At 40.1% G+C, this 21,777-nt stretch overlaps 1 protein-coding gene across 3 annotated transcripts in view; it reads left to right on the top strand.

Moving 5' to 3' along the window:
* Window positions 1-2,090: 2,090 nt before the first annotated feature.
* LOC102840755 (serine/threonine-protein phosphatase 2A 65 kDa regulatory subunit A beta isoform-like) overlaps window positions 2,091-21,777 on the top strand; it is a 41,982-nt gene continuing 22,295 nt past the window's right edge. Inside the window, exons 1-11 of one of the 3 annotated variants that reach the window (XM_006833814.1) lie at window positions 2,091-2,256; window positions 3,137-3,227; window positions 4,134-4,234; window positions 9,716-9,948; window positions 10,686-10,833; window positions 16,261-16,416; window positions 16,630-16,744; window positions 17,169-17,239; window positions 17,454-17,588; window positions 18,572-18,745; window positions 21,364-21,424. In XM_006833814.1, the coding sequence (XP_006833877.1) occupies window positions 2,143-2,256; window positions 3,137-3,227; window positions 4,134-4,234; window positions 9,716-9,948; window positions 10,686-10,833; window positions 16,261-16,416; window positions 16,630-16,744; window positions 17,169-17,239; window positions 17,454-17,588; window positions 18,572-18,745; window positions 21,364-21,424 (1,399 nt within the window). In that variant the 5' untranslated portion in view covers window positions 2,091-2,142. The remainder of the gene's footprint in view (window positions 2,257-3,136; window positions 3,228-4,133; window positions 4,235-9,715; window positions 9,949-10,685; window positions 10,834-16,260; window positions 16,417-16,629; window positions 16,745-17,168; window positions 17,240-17,453; window positions 17,589-18,571; window positions 18,746-21,363; window positions 21,425-21,777) is intronic. The other 2 variants (XM_006833813.1, XM_006833815.1) reach the window with 2 other exon arrangements.

Below are 21,777 nucleotides of genomic sequence, written 5' to 3'. Positions count from 1 at the left end.
AGACCTTTCTTCTGAGGATCTTCTGAGTGGACTTGAACCTTCAACATTTTGGTTAGCAGCTGAGTGCATTAATCATTTATTCCACCTAGGAACTCCTAAAATTCCAGTCAACGTAAAAGGTTTTTATTATAATATTACTTAAATGTACAAATGTACATTGGAGTCCTGATGTGGAGTAATAGGATAAGCACTGGACTGCTAACTGTAAGGTCAGTGGTTCAAACCCACCACCCACTCCTTGGAAACAGTATACAGGGTTGCTATGAGTCAGAACTGACTGAATGGCACTTAACAACATAAAGTCCTTTTATGTATAGTTTTTATGTAACTAAAATACTGAAGCAGATTTGCAAATTAAATGAACCGAAGCTATAAAACTAATACTAGTCATATTAATAACATTATAGCAATTTAATGTGACAAATAATGCTGCTTTGCTGAAATTAAATCATCTTTGACTGGTATTTCCTGTCACAGCATAGCATCTTTTGAGTTCAAGTCACTTGTGCCACCAAGTGACTTCTGATATCTCAATTGTCTCACTTTTCTTTGTTAGAACTTCTGGGACAGTGCAGTCCCATGATGTCATTTAGCTTTTGATTTTGCATACGAAAGCAGAAAGTATCATTTTCATTTTAAATCCATCACTATTCTTGTCTTATCACCCCAGAACAACAATAAGCAACTCTGAAATACACACACAGATGTAGGTACTGAAATTGTGTGGTAATTCTGATGTGGCATGTAGGATAAACAATGAACGGCTCACCACAAGGTTGGTGGTTCAAACCCACCAGCCGCTCCTTGGAAATGCTGTACAGGGTCGCTACAAATCGGAAACAACTCAATGGCACTTAACAACTAAGTTATAAAGTGGTCATCCATATATTCCAGGAGATTCTTAAGCAAATCTAAAAGAAAAAATATGAGAGTGAAAACAAAATTAAAACATTCCCAGAGCGGATATATTCTGATTTGAGACATACTGTTCAGGTGCATTGATTCCCAAACTTTCACTACTAGTAAACACCTTTTTAAATGTGTTTACTTTTAAGAAGACATCTAAATTGTATTTATTAATAATTTTACATTTTCATTATTCCGAAGCATAAAATTACCATCACAGAGCTTACAATCAATCAGCATATGTAATTATCACCCTGATAATAAATTCTAGTCCAAATTAACAAGGACAAAAAAAGATAGGACATTTTAGTTTTCAGTACGGTCCTCAGAAGGGCAAATGAAAACTCTAGGTTTTGTAAGTCACAGACCTCCCCTCCTCCCCGTGTGCTTCCTCTGAGGATTCCAGGTGGTCAAGGAGGCCAGTGTAGGCTTTTTTTTTTATACAAGCAAATTTTGTACACTCCAGCAACTTGGAGGAATCCTGGTGTGGCGCTGTGGGTTAATGCCCTGGACTTTAAAGTCTCTTTGAAGCAGGGTCGATGGTTCAAGCTCACCAGCTGCTCCTTGGAAACCCTCTACAGGGTTAGTTTGGCTCGGAACCTACTCAACGACACTTATCAACAATCAACACCACCAACTTGGTAAGATTAAGGTTTCGCTTGCTTGTTTTATTTCTATCAAGCTAAAAAAATGGGATAAAAAAATACAACAGAAGGCATCTTTCCAGTACCAAAATTGAAAAAGAAACAGGAAAACAAGAGAGCAGCATGTTTTTAACAGATTGCGTGGAGAAAAGTGGAAAAAATATTGACTGGGGAGTTTGGACAGCACTGTTCATTTTCTCTCACCGCCTGCGTTACTTGATTTTTGGAGCAGGAGCCCGATACACAAATTCTGGCGGGGAGACAGGCCCCAGGTCCTCCCAGATCCTGACTACCCATCTTAAGCCGGTCTGAAGCCTAGGTGGGCCCAGTGTGGAACGCTTAGTGATACTTCAGATCACAGCGAGACCACAGGAAAGGCCTGCCCTCGTTTCTTTCGGCAGTAATCGTACTCTAATTTTCTGGAGTTGTAACTAGTTTCCATAACCGTGCTTGGGCGGGGCAGTCCAACAGCCAGAGAATAACTAGCTTCCCGTCCAGCGAGCCAGCGCGCGGCCCCTAGCCCCGCCCCCACAGCGGGGGGCGGGGCCAGGACGCAGGGCGGGCAGTGGCGACCAGCGGGAGAAGGAAGAACATGGCGGGCGCGGCAGGGTCCGTGTCCGGCCCGGGGGCAGCGGGCGGAGATGGAGACGATTCGCTATACCCGATCGCAGTTTTAATCGATGAGCTCCGTAATGAGGACGTGCAGGTACTGGGCTCAGGCTGTGGAGCTGAGGCGGGTTCGGCCGGGCGCGTTGTAGGGAAGGGGCAAGGCCCGCGCCACTTTAGGCGAGGCCCGGGCGTTCAAAGAGCCGGGCTTGGAGCGGAAACTCGAGGCACAGAAGGAGAGAGAGCTGTGGGAGGTTGTGTCACTAGCCTACTCTCCCGGGGACCTCTCCAGCCCCATCTCTTCCGACCGTCTGAGGCGAGTCGTCTCAGCGCCCGACGCCGTCCGGGCGGTTGTTGGGGAACCGGCTCGGTGCCCGGATGCCCCTTCCGGGCCGTACAGTGGTAAACGCCGCGCCCAACCCGGGGGCCACCATCCTGGTCGGTGGGCGACCCGGGGGCTGGGAACGAACTACGGGCCGCTGGCTGCCGGGGGCCTTTGAAGTGCTAGTGAAATGCCTTTTTCCCAGGCTAGAATCTGGCTGGGCTTGTTGGATGAAACGAGGGCTGGGTGACTGATGAACCTCGATGAGTCGGTGTGTTACCTGTGATGGAACTTTCTTTAAAAAGTCAGGAGTTGTATTCAACCGTTTCATCTGCTTCCTTCACCACTCCCAGAATTCTCACTTTTATAACTTTACTTTACTTCCTGGATATTGTGTTCTCTTTCATTCATTTCTTTTTTGGCCCCTTCAGCAGAGTGTTTTTACTAGGAAATCGTCCTCACGAAGGAAGCCCTCTGTTACTCTGCGCCTGAGGTTCCTCATAGGATAAAATCTAAATGAAGGTTTTCCTCTTTCTTATCGCTACCTTATTATACTCACCTGTTTGCAACCCCTCTGTGGTGGTGGTGTTTTTTTTTTTTTTTAAATCTAAATTGCAATCTTTCTTTATTTTGTTGTTTCCACTTTCTTTTTGAAAAGCTCCGTCTCAACAGTATTAAGAAGCTATCAACAATTGCTCTAGCTCTTGGAGTAGAAAGAACTAGAACTGAACTGCTGCCATTCCTTACTGGTATGTGAATCTGTTTTAAAATGTGTGTGTGTTTTAAAAGAGTAGTTGTGTAAGGCCATTTTCTAGTGCTTTTCAAAAGTTTGCCTTTTTCTTATGGCTTGCCATCCACAACATTATGTTACCCTCTGGTTTGAACTAAGGCAGTTCAAACACACTAATTTAACTGCTCCTTGGAAACCCTATAAAGGGTTGCTATGAGTTGGAACTGGAACTAACTCAACCTAAACGTAACAACAAAACAATAACAAAGTGAGCCTAGTGCTTCCTAGGAAAGAAGCAGGACAAAGTATATTGTCATATTGTGTCCAGACATATTCAGGCATTGTTTAGCTAATAGGGAAGTAATTGATACAGAAATATGTTTGTCTAATTCCTTTTGTAAAACAGATGTAGGAAGAGAGGAAACCCTGTTAGATTGTGAGTTGTCCATCTTAAAAACAAGCATTTGAGTCAATTCTGACTGGTATTAACTCTGTAGTAGAGAAAAGAACTGCCTCATAGTGTTGCCAAGGCTGTAATCATCTGGTAGCATAGTGGTTACTAATTGGGCTGTGAACCGCAAGGTCAGCAGTTCGAAACTACCAGCTGCTCCTTGGGAGAAAGATGAGGCTTTCTGCTCCCATTAAGATTTACAGCCTCGGAAGCCCTGTTCAGGTTCGCTATGGGTTGGAACCGACTTGTTGGCACTTAGAACTACAACAACAGTCTTTACAGAAGCAGACTACTTTATCTTTCTCCAGTAGACTGGCTGGGTGGGTTTGAATTGCCGACCTTGTGCTTAACAACCAAGTGCTTAACTTGCTATTAAGGCTTCTTACATACTGAGTCGTTTCCTAGTTTTGCAGGAGTGCCCAGCTCTGGGCCAGCTCTCTTTGTTGATGAGTACCCTGCTGTTGTCTTACACAGATACAATCTATGATGAAGATGAAGTACTGCTAGCTCTTGCTGAACAGCTGGGAAATTTCACTGGCTTTGTGGGAGGTCCTGACTTTGCTCATTGTCTGTTGGTAAGTACTTGTATGCTGCCTCCCTTCCTTGTAGTACTTCTGAAGTACAAATGATATATTTTTTAGTGATAGCCCCTTTGCATAGCACTGTATGAAGTAGCTTAGGAAATTTAGGTCATGATCGTTTTATGGGTTGTTGTTGAGTGCCGTCAAGTTGATTCCGACCCATAGCGACCCTTATAGGCTTTCTAAGGAGCAGCTGGTGAGTTTGAACTGTCGACCTTGCAGTTAAAAAATACACATAATTAGGAGAAATTGGCATGGCGCTGTAGGATAAGTACTGGACTTCTAACTGCAAGGGCAGCAGTTAGAACCCACTAGCCACGCCTCAGAAACCATATACAGCAGGAGTGGGGAACCTTTTTTCTGCCAAAATTTGTAACATCATTCTTGGGCCATATAAAATTATCAATTTAAAAATTAGCTTGCTATATTTTGTCAGACATTTAATTAATTAATTCACCCTAATGTAATGGCTAAGAAGCTCTGGCACTTTGCAACAACAACAATGTAATGGCTAGGAGACCTGGTGTGGTGCTGTGGGTTAATGTGCTGGACTGCAAAGTTGCTTTGAACTATAAGGCCACTCTTTAAGAAACCTTATACAGGGCCACTATGGGTTGGAATTGATTTGATGGCACACAACAATAACACCAATGATAATGTAATGGCTAGCAGTCTTGGCGTGGCTAATAGTTAAGGAGCCTTGGTAGCATAGTGGTTATGAGTTGGGCTGCTAACTCAAGGTCAGCAGTTTGAAACTACCAGCTGTTCCACAGGATTCCCTGTGACATGAGTTGAAACTGACTCCACTACACACCACCACTACCACCATCAAAATATAATGGCTGGAGTCCTAGTGTGCTGTGGGTTAATATGTTTGACTGCAAGGTTGGATATTAAACCTCACCAGCCTCTCCTTGGAAACCCTATATAGGGTCGCTATGAGTTGGAACAGTGGTTGCCTTGGCAATACCAGACCAAGTGATTTCACAGGTCTTATATGCTGCTCCTTGGAAACCCTATACAGGGTAGCTATGGGTTGGAATCTACTCCACAGCACTCAACAACAACAACAACAACAACAACATATGGTCCTGGTGTGGTGCTGTGGATTAATGTGCCAGGCTGCAGTGCTGTTTGAACTGCAAGGTCGGTGGTTCAGTCTCACCAGCTGCTCCTCAGAAATCCTGTACAGGGTCGCTATGGGTCAGAGCAGACTTGACAGCACTTAACAAAATAACATATGGTCCTGAGGGCTGGATGTTCCCACCTCTGTGAGTCGGAACTGATTCAGCTTGGCACTAACCACAACATACATTCACAGTGTTGGGTAACTGTTATTCTAGTTCCAGAACATTTTCATTATCCCAAATGGAAATCCTACACCTAATATGAGACACTCCTCTCCTCCCACTCCCTGGCCACTACTAATCTGTTTTCTATGGATTTGCCTATTGTGGATAGTTCATAGAAATGAAATCATTCAATGTGTGATGTTTTGTGACTGACTTCTTTCGCTTAAATGTTTTCAACGCTCATCCATGTTTTAATGTGTTAACATTTTATTATGGCTGAATAATACTGTGTTTTAAATAAGAACCACAGTTTGTTTTCTCCACCAGTTGATTATTTCCACCTTTTGATCTTTGGCAGTAGCACTGCTGTGAACATTCATGTACAAGGTTTTGTGTGAACATCTGTTTCAGTTCTTTGGGGCATATACTTAGGAGTGGAATTGTTGGGTAATTTTATGTTTAACTTTTTGCAGAACTACCAACTTTTCAAAGGTAACTACAACTGTTCATTTTACATTTCCAGCAGTAATATACAAGAGTTCTATATTCTTGTATTTTCTCTCGCCTTTTTTTTTTTTTTTTTTTTTTATTATATATTATAGTTGTCTTAGTGGATGTGATGTGGCATCTTTTGTAATTTTGATTTACATTTCTTAATTATTTTCTGCGGAAAATTTAAAGTCTTAATTATCTTCTTTGTCACTGTTTTGGTAACGGTCATAAAGTTTGTCTATAGCTCTGGTAGCGTAGTGGTTACGAATCGGGCTGCGAACCTTAAGGTCAGTGGTTCGAAACTACCAGCCGCTCCGCGGGAGAAAGATGAGGCTTTCTACTCCCGTAAGGATTTACACCCTCGGAAACGCTGTACAGGGTCGCTATGGGTCGGAACCGACTCGACGGCACTTAACAACAACAACAACAACATAGTTGTTAGTATAACTTTTTGCTCTGAATTACTTTGTGAATTTGGTGAGTTCAGTTCAATTTAGTTGAACAGTTATTATATACTGTATGGATGTTATGTTAAAATGTTAAAGAAGACCATTGTGAATAGAAAGAGGTTTCTAGTTTCTACCCTGTGTGTCAACAAATGATTAACTGAATAGATGATGTCTGAACTAGGTTTTGAAGGATGACTAGGAATGCAATAGTTGGACAAGTCAGGAAGGGATGTATGCTTCAGGGCTTAAATACTGTCTCTATGGTACTGACTCTCACAATTTCTGTTTTTATGTCTGACCTTTTCATGAACTTAGATATATACAAGGTGGTGAAAAAAAATTGTGAAAAGTGAGATGAAAATATAGTGAATTTTTCCATGAACTTTTTGAAGCCTTCTTGTATATCCAACTGCCTATGATTTTTCTACTCAGATATCAGACATTTCACATTTAAATACCTAAAACAAAACTCAATCTATTTTCCAAAATCTGCCTCAGTAAATGGTATTGCCATCTACGCAGTCACATAAGCCAAAGCCTAGAAGGCGTTCTGGAATGCTCTTTTTAGAATTCCCCACATCTAATTCATTGGAACTATTACATTGTTGTTGTTGCTAGTTATCATTGATTTGATTCTGATTCATGGCAGAATTACTACAGAATTTTCAAGACTGTGACCTATGGGGAGCAGATTGGCAGCTCTGTCTTCTGAGACACCGCTGGGTGTGTTTGAACTGCCAGATTTTGGATAGTAGTTGAGTACATAAGAATTTGTGCCCCCCAGGGATTCCCAGTAATGCCTATGGTTTTGCAGGGATGCCCTTGAGTCGATTTCATCTCTTAGTGAACCCATGTGACAGAGTAGAACTATTCCACATGATTATTATCCCCCTCCCCCCCAACATACACATTTTTGTGGCTGTAATCTTTATAGAAGTAGATTGCCAGGTCTTTCTCCTGCAGTGCTACTGGGTGGGATGAATCACCAACCTTTTGGTTACCAGTTGAGGACTAGACCTGTTGCGCCTCCAGGACTCTCCAGTAGCTCCTTGTATATATTTTCCATGTATTCCAAATCAGTGCACTTGCCTCCATCTCTACCATTATCACCTCGGATCATCCATTATTACAGTGGTATCCTACTAGCATGTGACACTGTAGGATAAGCCCTGGACTGCAAGGTGGGTTCAAACCTAACAGTTGGTCCTCTGAAACCCTATACAGGATTCCTGTACAACAACCCCTTCCTTCTGTTCTTGCTTCCCATCCACTCAGCATTTGGATCATTCCTTGCCATTGTTAGAAAATTGAAACTCTGTACAGCCTTGTACGGAGTCGCTATGGGTTGGAACCGACTCGACGGCACTTAACAACAACCTTGACTTTAGCCTGTGCTCTTTCTTGGATAACCTCATTCCAATCATATTGGTCTCCTTTCTGTTCTTTGAATAAGTCAAGTTCATTGTTGCCTTAGGACCTTTGGCTGCGTATAGACTTGACTTAACATATAGGCATCCAACCTGAAATAGCTTTCCTGTCAGTATCATTCTGTTGTATTTCTTTACAGAGTGTTCATTGCCATGGAATTGTTTCCTTCTTAGTTTGGTATCTTCCTCCTTTTGGAAGTAAGTTCCATCAGAACAGGAAACTTTATCTGTCTAGTTTACTTTTGTTGTATTCAGTGTCTAGAATACAACAATCTTCTGTTCAAAGAATGACTTTCAGAAGCTTGGAAGCATGAAACAGACTGGGTTCTAGACTGCTAGAATATAAAGTGTTGGGGCTTATAGGAATACACGAGTATGATGGTCAAGGGACAGTATAAGAAGGGTCTGGGAAAATAGGCAGCATTCATATCAAGAGAGTAAACCCTCTCATTGCCATTGAGTTGATTCTGACTCATGGATTGACCCTGTGCTGTGGGTTCATGTGCTGGACTGCAAAGTCAGTGTGAACCACAAGGTCGATGGTTCAAGCTCACCAGCTGCTCCTCGGAAACCCTATACAGAGTTGCTACGGTTTGGAACCAACTGGATGGCATTTAACAACAACAACAACAACAACAACAATAGGGTATCCAAGACTGTAAATCTTTATGGGAGCAGCCCGCCTCATCTTTCTCCTGCAGAGCAGCTAGTGAGTTTGAACTGCTGACCTTGCACTTAGCATTCCAGTGCTTATTCTACAGCTCTGCCAGGGCTCCTTAGTAGTGGTAGTTCTTAGTGATTATCTAGTATATTGATTGCATGAAAGAAGGTTTGAATAGCCATGGGACAGATAAATTAGAAGCTGTCTTTTCAAAGGGTTTTTGAAATATTAGAGAAGTTGACTTATTTTGTTGCTTGTTTTCTGTGTATCAGATAATTTTGGAAATGTATTATTAAGCTGGCATTCCTTTCCTTTGACTCATCCTTCTGTTTCAGTCTGTTGGTCTCTACAAGTAGATGTTATATGTTAACATTTGCAGCTTATGGCATATGCTGAACATCATACCAGAGACCAAATACAAACCCAGAAAGACCAGAGGTTCAGAAAACCAGTCTGTTTTAACTTGGCTTTGTCATATTCAGTTAATGACCCTAGTCCAGAGTCTCAACCCCTTTGGTCTCTTACTTCTTAAGCTGCCAGGTTTCCTTCCATCTTTGTGCTCTTTACTTGATCTATCTGAACCTCCCTTCAGCTGTATGTATGACTCATGGGAAGATGCAGCTGCAGTCTGAAAAAAGTGATTTTGTATTCAGCCTTTTATAGGTTGGATAAACTGAGTTGTAGAAGTTAACAATGGATACTTGCACCTCTAGGAATAGTAGAACTGATAACTCAGAAGGCTATAAACTCAGTGGCCTGACAAGATGCTATCATGTAATTGTGGTGCCTGATGTTGGTCACAGTTTTGCACGTACTTTTGAGAAAATATGCATGATCCTCCCTGTCTGAATTTGGCTACATATCTTAAACCTAGTGATTCAGCTCACAATAATATTAATGTTGTGTCAAGTCTCTTTTACTGTGTCATTTGTAGACACCATCTGGGAATTGCCATCTGGGACATGAGATCTTGGCTGCCCTACAGAAGTCATGTCTTCAGGTTGTGCACACCATATGTTAGCACTGTGTGAACTGAAAGTTGCCTTTTGGTATGATGGAGCTAACATTCTGGTTACATGTACCACCTCTCTTCAGTCGCTTTAAAAGGTGCTAATCTTTATCTAACCTGCAAGTTTTCTTTTTGGTTTATTCAGCCTCCTTTGGAAAGTCTGGCAACTGTGGAAGAGACTGTCGTTCGTGACAAGGCCGTAGAGTCCCTGAGGCATATCTCCCAGGAACATACTCCTGTGGCTCTGGAAGCTCATTTTGTACCCCTGGTGAAGCGCCTAGCAAGTGGGGATTGGTTCACTTCTCGCACATCTGCGTGTGGTTTGTTCAGCGTTTGCTATCCCAGGGCTTCCAATGCTATCAAGGCAGAAATTAGACAGTAAGATAATGGCATTTTAAAAATTATTATTGAATCATGTGATAGTTTGCATGGGTGAACACCAGCTGTACATTCATCCTATTTATTGTATTTCGTTTCATTGCAATGATTAAAGTTCCCTCCACGCATCATCAAACAACCAAAGGGTACACCCCACAAACCTGCCCCCTGGCAGTCAGCACATAGCCTCTCTCCCTCCCTGAGTCCAGAGTCCCCAGCTGCTTCACCCCTCCACGTCGTCTCTGCGTCCATTTCTGGCATCACTGCTTCTCTGTGTAGGCTCCCACACTCTGCTCTTGTCACTGATGTTCCCAGGGACCTCCGATCCTGGACTGTAAAATCAACCACTCCCCTCCTTTTGTTATAAAACATCTACCTTTACATTTCCAATGCTCACAGTCAGTCCTGATAGCAGTTATTCACTATTGTACCAAGGATACGCCATTTTTGTTGTTGTCATTTGAGGTTATTGGGAACTCATAGCTAACAACTTATGTACTACCCTGTTAACCAGTGAATGGTTAATATCAGGAGAGTGGGTTGATGGCATCAGTTTTTAGTTGTCCAGTTGAATGTACCTATGGGTTTGTTTTTGTTACTACTATAAGTAGAAGCCTAATCACTGATGTTTGTAAGAGAAAACCTTTAAAATGAATGAGGTGTGTGTGTGTGTGTGTGTGTAGGGGGGCATTTAATCAGTGGTATCTGAGGGAAATCCTTTTTTTTATTTGCTGCAGACACTTCCGTTCTCTATGCTCAGATGACACACCAATGGTCCGACGTGCTGCTGCTTCCAAATTGGGTGAATTTGCAAAAGTTTTGGAATTAGAAAGTGTGAAAAGTGAAATTGTTCCATTGTTTACTAATCTAGCTTCAGATGAACAGGTAAGTTAACTCTTAGTGCTTAAGGTACACATGTATGCTCCTCTCCTTAAACAATACTGGAATTTATTTGGGGAATCTGTTTTATGTTTCTTTCTTAACCAGACCATGATTATTCTCTTACATTAACTAACAGCTTAAAAGGCAGAGTCAAAGAGGAAGTGTGCACCATAATTAGAAGGGATCATTAAAACTGCATTAAAGGGTTAACATATCTTTGAGAATTGCAGGCTATATTGAAATACTGGGGAGTAAAGTTTCCTGGGACTTTTGACTTTCTGATAAATAAGCATAACGGATTCAGGGAAGAAGCTGTTTGACCCTCTTTGCCCTCTTCTGTATGGAATGACAAAGCATAATCAATTTTATATCCAAGATCTAGATCTTGTTTTGTAGAATCACAATATAATGTTAGTAATTACCATTGCAAACACTTAAAATGCTTAATATTTCCTAGCTTCTGGCTTTTTTTTTTTTTTGCTTCCAAATCTCCCCCCCCTTTTTTTTTTTTGAGGTGCACTGAAGCACTCAGGAATATATAACCATTCATACAACCAAAGGGTATATTGCACGCCAACCGCCAGCATACAGCCCCTCTCTGTCCTTAAGTCTAGAGCCCCCAGCCACTCCATCTCTCCACATCTTCGTTGCTGCCTCCATCTCTGGCATCGCTGCTTCTCTGGATAGGCCTAGCTTCTGTTTTAAGTGATTTATGTACACTGTAGGATAAGCACTGGATTGCTAATCGCAAAGTTGGTGGTTCAAACCCACCAACTGCTTCTCAGAAACTATACAGGATTGCTGAGTTGGAACAACATACAAAGGGCTTCAAAAATTTTGTGGAAAAATAGAACTGAAGATCATATAATTTTTCCACAAACTTTTTGAAACCCCTTTTTAGTATTTGAATCCTCACACTATGTTCATCAGTTAGATACCCCATTTTGCGGGTAGGAAATTGGAGGCACAGAGAATTTAAGTTCGCTCCGGTTGCATAATTAACTGTATCAGGATTGAATCTAAGCAGTATGACTCCAGAGTTCTTAACCATCACAAGCAGGACGGAATGCTGCTCTCTGTCACCTGGGGTTTAATGTGCTTAGTGCCTGCCCTACAATCACTTCATGTGTATAGGACCAAGAACACCAGGACACCTTCTGACGTCTCATTTTGAGATTTTAAATTAAAGGTGATAAATTATACTTCTTGTTGTTGCTATTTGCTGTGGAGTTGGTTCTGACTCATAGTGACCTTGTACAGGCTTTACGGGAGCAGAAAGCCTCATCTTTCTGCCGTGGAACAGCTGGTAGTTTCGAACTGCTGACCCTGAGGAAAGCAGCCTGATTTGTAACCACTATGCTACCAGAGCTCCTTAAATTGTACTTAGAAAAATTTAAAAATTAGTTGTTGAAATAACAGACAGCATCATGAAATAAATATGCAGTGTAATGGATTATAGTAAGGTGAACACCCTTGTGTTTCATCTTTGAGAGAAAATAAAACTTTGCCAGCTGCTACCCCAGGAGCCTCCACATGCTTTCTGCACAGTCCCTCATTCTCCTAAGAATAACTGATCCTGACTTTTATGACAGTCCTTACTTTTGTTTGTACTTAGCCAAATATATGCTCCAAAATATTATAGTTCACTCCAAGAGAATTGTAAGCCATCTGCAATTTTTTTTTTTCTTGTTTTACTGTGTTTTCTGTAAAGATTTACACAGCAGTTTAGGCTCCCATTCAGCGATTTTTTACACAAAATTTTCAGTGACGTTGGTTGCAGGATTCACAATGCTTGAATATGCTCACCTTTATCATTTAAATTTTTCTAGTCACATTTTAAAAAGTAAAATGAAATAGGTGAAATGAATAGTATTGAGATACAGGCATACCTCAGCGATATATTGCAAGATTGGTTATAGCCTACCTCAGTATAGTGAGTTACTTGAACTTACTGTTTTCCTGTTGTTCCAGTTATGTTTACCCTATACTGTAGTCTGTTAAAGGTACCATAGTATACAGTGGGCTAAGGTGTTTGATTACTAACTGAAAAGTTGGTGGTTTGAACCCACCAGCTGATCTGTGGGAGAAAGATGAGCAATTTGCTTCTGTAAAGATTTGCAACCTCAGAAACCCTATAGAGCAGTTCTAGGAGCTCTGGTAGCACAGTGGTTCCGAATTGGGCTGCGAACCTCAGGGTCAGTAGTTTGAAACTACCAGCTGTTCCACGGGAGAAAGATGAGGCTTTGTGTTCCCGTAAAGATTTACAGCCTTGGAAACCCTATGGAGGGTGGCTATGAGTCGGAACTGAGTCCACGGCACACAACAACAACAACAACAGCTCTGCCCTGTAAGGCCGTTGTCAGTTGGACTGAACTCTACAGCAGTGTTTGGTGTGTTTGGTAGTTTATACATATGCGATAGAATTAGGAGAAAGTTAGAAAAATCCCGAAAATTACCAAATTTGACATAGAGACATTAAGTGAGTATATGCGGTTGAATAAAATGACGCGAGTAGACCTGCCCAATGCAGGATTGCTCAGACCTTTAATTTGTAAAAAACGCAGCATCTGTGAAGTGCAGCAAAATGATATAGGCTTGTATTTTATTTAACCCAGTGTAGCCAAAATAGCATTTGACCGTATGGCACGAACCACATTTCAGGTGCTCAGTAGACTCATGTTTCTAGAAAGAAATATAGAAAAGGAACTTGCAGATTTTCTTTAAAGGGTCAGATAGTAAATAATTTAGGCATTGTTGACCAGTTTGTTGAAATGACTCAACTCTGCTGTTGTAGTTTAAACACAGCCACAAACAATGTGTAAACTAATGCCTGGCAGTGTTCCAATAATACTTTATTTATGAAAAGTAGTGTTGGCCCAGATTTGACCAGTTTGCTCCACCTCTCCGTAGAGGCTTAATCAGATGTGTTGTTTGTTGTTAAGTGCCATCCAGTCAGTTCCAAACTCATAGCTACCCAGAATAGGGTTTCCAAGGAGGAACTGGTGAGTATGAACCTCCAATCTTGTGGTTCAAACCACCTTGAGGTCCTGCCTGATATTTTTGGGTCAATAAGACCAGTTCATGGGTAGTAGAATGCTTTTTATCAGGCAGTATATGACAGCTAGTCTATTTTTGTTATCGTAGCAACAGTTGATGTCCAAAAACTACTAAGTACCTAGTTATCAGATGTACAGTTGGGGCTTTAATAAGTTTGTGCACAATGGAATTAAAAGAGATTGGAATTTTTTTCCACAAACTTTTTGAAGCCTTCCCCCCCAACTACTGTTAGAAGAGCTGTTCGTGGGTCATCCATTGGTTAAAAAAATATTTGTTGAATATCTACTATATATCAAGTACTGTTCTAGTTATTGTTGGGATACAGTGTTAAGGCATATAGACCTTGTGTTTATGCAGTTTACATTGTAATTGAGGAAAACAGATTAAATAAGCAAAAACTATCAGGTTAAATGATAGTATGAAAATAAAGTAGGGTGATAATGATAGAGCTGGGCATTCCTGTAAACTAGCTGGTCAGAGAAGTTTGCTGAGGAAGAGGCCAGATCACCTGAGACCTGAAAGAAAAGTTTCAGCTCCAGGAAAAGAGGACATCTAGATTAAAGGCCCAATAGCTGGACAGAATGAGTGAAAATCTTGGTCTGAGATGAGATAGGAAAAGAGCCAGGGGCCAATGAAGGCAGGCCTTTAAGCCAGGGAAGAGTTCAGATATTTTTTTCCCTAGGTGCTTTGGAGATTTTAAGCATAGTACAATTTTCATTTTTAAATGATCATTATGAGTGGGAACTAAAGTGTAAAAGGGCAAGAATAGAAACAGAATGACCAGTTGATAAATGCTTGAAAGACATGTTGGTGGTCATCTTGAATGATGCAAAAATGGCATGGAGGCTGTGTCTGATTTCCAGCTTCACAAGATTGAAGGAAGGAGAATCAAACTCCACGTAAGCCCATGAGGCAGAGGTCAGACTGCCTCTACCGTGCATCTCTCCCACGGCACTCTACATCTCTGTTGGGTTTGATAATCCATTGTAATGGCCACCCAGAACTTATAGACAATATGGTCTTTTAATTATTTTAGATTACAATTATTTTGAAAAGTTGGAGTCACTGTTAATCTCTCTCTGCATATGTTTATAAATGTGTATACATCTGTACGTTGTTGAGTGCTGTCAAGTTGTTTCCAACTCATGGCAACCCTATAAAGGGTTCCTGAGGAGTGGCTAGTGTGTTTGAACCACCCACCTTGTGGTTAGCATTCCAGTATTTATCCTATAGCGCCACACCAGGGCTCCATACATGTAAACATACATACATACAGTATATATTAAACATGTTTTATCATATTTCTCATGGGCTGTTTACATTTTTACTTGTTAACTGATTTTCAGTTTATATATTAGTCTGATTCTCATATCTGGAATTTGCATTTCTAATTTCTCATTAATTTGCCTAACTGTATATTTATTTGCTTAAAGGATAGTAATGCCACATTGACACTCGGCAATTAGCATTGGAAGAGCAGAGTTCATTAATACTATCCTGCTTTTTTTCTGTTGTGTTTTACTAAACATGTATTCTGTTCTTGAGTTTCCACGTTTAAATTGAGTAGATTTTAAAAATTTGCTCTTTCATTTTGTTCTTTGTATTTCTTTCCAAGTCATTATCACTCATACTTAAGGTGTCCTAGGGCTCAGAGCTGTCACTTTCTCTGAGTCCTAATTGCTTTCTGTTCTCATCTGTGTAGTTTTCATCTTTAAGCTTCCTATTATAGAAGGGTTTTGAAGACATGGTTAAAATTTCCTTTCTTTGTAATCTAATCTTTTGTTTTCATTTAATTAAAAAAAAAAAAAAACAACAACAAAAGAAAACATGCCAATGAAGGTAATTAGTGTACAATTTACACAGAACGAAGTAGTTTTCTCTTTATGGCTTTGACAGACCCTCTCAGGCAAAGAAGCCAGCTGTTTCAAAACACAAAGACATGAAACTACAGGGGTGAAGTTTCTTTATAAACAACCACTGCACTGCCCCTTGCACACACCACAAGTTGGTGTTGTTAGGTGCGTCTGTGTTGATGTTGTCTCGTAATGATCCCGTGTGATAGAGTAGAGCTGCCCTATTGGGTTTCCTATAGGCTTTAATCTTTATGGTAGCCCTTTGCCGGGTCTTTTTTCCTGTGAAGCAACTGGGTAGGTTCAAACCCCCAACCTTTCTGTTAGGATTTGAGTGCTTCACCATCGTACCACCAGTGCTCCTGTGAGTCAGAGTAGATTCTATTGCACCCAACCATATACCCCCTGGTTCTCAGTAAATATTGTTGGACTAGTAGCAAGAAATTCTATACAGGACTGCTATGAGTTGAAACTGACTTGATAACAATGAGCAACACAACAAAAAGACATTTTGTTCCTTTAGGATTCGGTGCGTCTCCTAGCTGTGGAAGCCTGTGTCAGTATTGCCCAGATACTGACTCAGGATGACCTTGAGACTTTGGTGATGCCTACACTTCGACAGGCAGCGGAAGATAAATCTTGGCGAGTTCGATATATGGTAGCTGACAAATTTTCAGAGGTAAAATTAACTCCACCAGCATTTTCCTTAGTACTAAAAAGTAAACCAAAAACAAACCCTTCAGATTTACTGTTACACAAAAAAATGTCTGGTTTAATTCTTTTCAGCAGGAAATGTTAGTGGCAAAAAGTTATGCTTGAAGATTATGCTCTTTTGTTTTGTTCTTGTTAATTTGTTAGTGTTCATTAAAACCTGTACAAATGTCTTTTATAGCTCCAGAAAGCTGTGGGTCCCAAAATCACCCTCAGTGACCTCATCCCCGCCTTTCAGAACCTTCTTAAGGACTGTGAAGCTGAAGTCCGAGCAGCTGCTGCCCACAAAGTGAAAGGTTAAGGAGTTCAGTTATGTTGCAACATTTCTCATTCATTTAGGTGCATTTCAAAAATGTCAGTTAATTTAGCATTTGTTTTCTGTTCCAGAATATGTTTTTCAAATAAATAGAGTTGAATTCAGTGTGTGGAAATGTTACATTGTTATATAAATCTGCTTCCTTAATGTTTCATACCAGACACCTTTTTTTTTTCTCTCCTATTGCTGTTAATTGCTTTTTTCAGGTTACATTGTTATGTATGCACAGTGGCACACAGATTGAAGACAAAGTGCAGTTAGAGAACAAGAGCCGTTTTGCCCTTATATTTTAAGCATATAATTTGATTTGACTTGTAACTATTGATAAACCTGGTTAAATTTGCTTATTGCCTTTTTATAAATGACTATATGTAAAGCATTCTTTTTCTATTGATCACTTTTAGAACTCTGTGAGAACTTACCCATTGAAGGTAGAGAGACCATAATTATGAATCAAATTCTACCCTATATAAAGGTAAATCTAACTTCACTCTGTATTTTGTTTCACTCTGCCCTTTATGCCCTTACCTCAAGTGTTTTCGTTTCACTTAACATTCCATGAGTTTAAAAAGGTGAACACGGGAGAGCGGGGCCATCATGTTAATTGTGATGTTGTTATTTATCATTGGCACAGAAGTTTCTGCTGTCCTTTCAAAAAAGAAAGGCTTTTAATTTTTATTTTATTTTAGGAATTAGTTTCTGATACAAATCAACATGTCAAATCAGCTCTAGCTTCTGTAATTATGGGATTGTCTACCATTTTGGGCAAAGAAAATACCGTTGAACATCTTCTACCTCTTTTTTTAGCTCAGTTAAAGGATGAGGTAAGTCTGGCTATAAATCCTATTGCCTTTGATAGTCATTGATAAGTGGATTTTGGTTTGGGGTTTATTAAAGTAGGACCAGAAACAGGGATGAGTGGAGTATATAAAAAAGTAACCTGTTTTAAGCCAATGACAATCCCTGTGTTTGAGTATGGGGCTTGCAGGCTCCCTAGAAAATGGGCACAAGAATTCACTGAAACAGACTACCAAAAATATCTTGTTTATACAGTTTGCCTGATTCTTGCTTTATATGCACTGGCTTTTTATTAAACCTAATGTATCTTTATTCTAAAGTGATTACATTTAAATTTAGATGTAATAATATAAAACATATTGATAACATGTATTGGTTAGTTAAGGAGTCCTGATGACACAGTGGTTAAGTGCTTGGCTGCTAACTGAAAGCTTGTTGATTCAGATCTACCCGCTGTTCCACTGGAGAAAGATGAGGCAGTGTACTACTGTAAATATTACAACCTCAGAGACCCTATACCTCACTATGAGTCGGAACTGACTCCACGGCACATAACCACCACCACCAATAGGGTTGCTATGAGTGGGGTTTTTTTGCTTGTTTATTTACTAGTTTGTGTGCTAGGCATGAGCCTATGTGCCTTACATGTATGGTTTTTGTTTGTGTTAGCTTGAGTTTTTTACATGTTAATCTCACAATAATCTTTTGGGGTTTAGTTCATATTATTATCCCCATTTTACAGAAGAGGATGCCAAAGCACAGAAATAAAATAACTCATCCAAGGTCTTTTGGCAATGGCAGATCTGGAATTTGAATGCCAACCTGTTGAATGTTCTGATTAAGATCAGTTCCACTGAAATGCATTAAAACTGTTTGTGTAACCAGTATTAAGCATTTCCTTTAAGACTATATATTTTATTTAGCTTACATTAATACTTTTTTATTTTAAGGAGAGACTTAGGTGAGGAACTTGATATGTATGTGTTCTTTTGGGGGTTTGTACTTGCAGTGTCCTGAAGTTCGTTTGAATATCATATCGAATTTGGATTGTGTAAATGAAGTGATTGGAATCTGTCAGCTCTCTCAGTCTCTGCTTCCTGCCATCGTGGAGCTGGCTGAAGATGCCAAGTGGAGGGTCCGGCTGGCCATCATTGAGTATATGCCACTGCTGGCGGGTCAGCTGGTGAGTTTATATGCTCCGTGAGCTAAGCTGTGAATTATAGCGTGTCATGCAGTAGGCCCAAATTGCTCATATGATTCTGTTCTGTGCTAGTTACCCACAGGATAGTTTTAATTTTCTTATAGTACATTAACTTACAAAATATTTTATAGAAATATACATAAATAGTTCATGGAAAAATTTCATTATTTTTAATTCCATTTTTTCATGAACTTTTTGAAGCCCCCTCATATATGGAAACATGATTCACCTCACCACTAACTGAAAACGACATAACAATAATTGTTAAGTACCATGGAGTCGTTTCCGACTCATAGAGACCCTGTACAGGGTTTGCAAGGCTGTAAATCTTTACGGGAGCAGAAAGCTTCATCTTTCTACCGTGGAACCATTGGTAGTTTCAAACTGCCGACCTTGAGGTTAGCAGCCTGATTCATAACCACTACGCTACCAGAGCTCCTTATAACAATAATAGTGTTTTTTTTTTTTTTTTTTTTAATGTCTCTGTGACTTAAGTAATTTTTAACTGGGAGTTCACTTTTAAGATACCAGATTTGATTTTGCTCAAAGTAACTTCCCTGTTTGTGTTCTGAGCAAAATGTCCTTAAATAAAATGTTTCCTGTATGCTGGTTAAAATCCGGGTGTGGCACTTGACAGCAAGGTCAATTTGAAACAGCAAGGTTGGCGGTTCAAATATACCAGCTGCTCCTCGTAAACCGTATACAAGGTTGCTGTAAGTCAGAATCTACTCATGGTACTTACAACAATAGCAATATAGGTTAAAGGAAATTGAGGCACTACCTTGTAAAAAGGAAGTATTAGAGCTTGTAATACTAGTGTGATCAAAGACTTATGTAATCACATTAACACTTAATGTGTAGGTTTCATGATTATTACTGATGACATGGATTAAAATTTCAAGGCTGGGTTTTATAGCTGCGTTCTTTCCTTCCATTTTTAGCAGATTCCCTACACTGGGGTGGGGAATCTTTTCTGCCTAAATTTATAACATTATTCGTGGGCTTTACAAAATTATCAACTTAAAAATTAGTCAAGGTCAGCAATTCGAAACTACCAGCTGTTATGCAGAAGAAAGATGAGGCTTTCTGCTCCCATACAGATTTACATCCTTGGAAACCCTATGCAGGGTTGCCATGAGTTGGAACCATCTCCACGGCACACCACCACCGCCATCATTGTGATGACTAGGAGTCCTGGTGTGGTGCTGTGGGATAATGCACTGGACAGCAAGGTCTGTTTGAACTTCAAGGTTGGTGGTTCAAACTTACCAACCTTTACTCAGAAACCCTATACAAGCTCACAGACTCATTATAGGTCAGAACTGGCTTGACAGCACTTCACAAAAAAAACAAAATGTGATGGCTGGCGTCTTGGTGTTGCATTGTGGAATAAAGCACTGGACCGCAAGGTCAGTTTGAACCACAAAGTCGGCAGTTCAAACTCACCATCTGCTCTTTGGAAATCTTATACAGGGTTGCTATGAGTTGAAAGTGATTCAGCAGCACTTAACAACAATGTAATGGCTGGACTGCAGTTGCCTTGGCAGGGCCAGACCAAATAATTTGAAGTACTTGACTTATTACAGTATATTATAACTTTAATTCTATTGGGGAAGACAGGCTAGTGATCTTTTTTATGGTAGGAATTATGTTTGTTGAATGATTCATTTCCAGGATCTGCCATAGTGCATGGAGTCCTGGTGTGGCACTGTAGGATAAGCATCAATTTATTTAAAATATAAATCACTGTTTAAGAACTTCTTAGAAGCCGAAAAAAAAAAAAAAAAAAAAAAAAGACTGTAATCATATAGACCCTAAGGTGGGAGGCACTAATAAAGTATATATCACAACATCCATCTACATTGTGTAAAAGACCCCAGGTGATAGATAATAGATAGGTCTGTGTGAATCAGTCGCACAAGCTCACTCTCAGCCTGTTCTGAAATCACCACACATTGACTGTCAGGAAGAGTACAGCTGGGAAAACTGGGATGTTTCTACTCATGAGGCTACCTGTAGTTTTATATCTGCTTCCTCCTATCATCCCAGCAATACTCTCTCTTTCCTTAGAGACATCTGTACTTCTTGGGGTCCGTTTCTTCATCCTTAGTCCTCGTGTGGCGCTGTAGGTTAATGCACTGGACTGTGAGGTCTGTTGATGAACCACAAGGTCAGTGGTTCAAGCTCACCAGCTGCTCCTAGGAAACCCTATAGAGGGTCACTGTGAGTCGGAACCAACTTGAAGGCACTTAACAACAAAAACAACAACAAAGTGATAATACTAATAGGTGTTTTCTTGGGTGATTCATTTTTACAAATAATGTAGAGATTTTCTAGCAGTTCTTAATCTACAGCTTTGTGTCTGGCTCCAAACCACACTCTTTTCTCCAATTTAGAAGGACCTATAGTGTCTCATATGTGCTTTTGTTTATTATTTCCACCCAATAAAATGTACTTCCAGCTTGTGTGTAAATCCCACGGTTTTCTTGAATTCAGCTTATGTGAATACAAGTCTGTATTACATTTTAGATTGCCTTGGTATGATATAAATGAATTTCTGAATTTTAGAGCTGTATTAATAGAATATTCTGTATCTATAGGGTGTGGAATTCTTTGATGAAAAGCTGAATTCTTTATGTATGGCCTGGCTTGTGGACCATGGTGAGTAGATAAGTTACTTAAGACAAATTATTATGGGATGCTTGTGGTTTTTATATCCTTCCTTTTAAGAAAGGAATCCTGGTCCAACCAAGTATTTTGTCTTTTGCCTGAAAAATGCTGGATGGAGCCTGCCTTTGATTAAAGTCCAGTTGGCTTCCTCTGGACATAAACTAGACATTTTCATTTTCTCCCAATCTTATTCTATGTTCTTTTTATTTTCTCCATTAATCAGTCTCTTTACCCATTTCTTACTCATTTTATGACATTCTTTCTAATTTCTCTCATATAAAGTACTCCTGTGTTGTTCTGCTTGATTATCTTAAGAAATAATTACTTCATTTAAAAAAAAAAAA

Source organism: Chrysochloris asiatica, unplaced genomic scaffold (genome assembly GCF_000296735.1).
Source record: "Chrysochloris asiatica unplaced genomic scaffold, ChrAsi1.0 scaffold00008, whole genome shotgun sequence".
Lineage (NCBI taxonomy): Eukaryota > Metazoa > Chordata > Mammalia > Afrosoricida > Chrysochloridae > Chrysochloris > Chrysochloris asiatica.
Note: the sequence above shows the minus strand (reverse complement) of the source record. Positions and strands in the feature narration are given on the sequence as shown.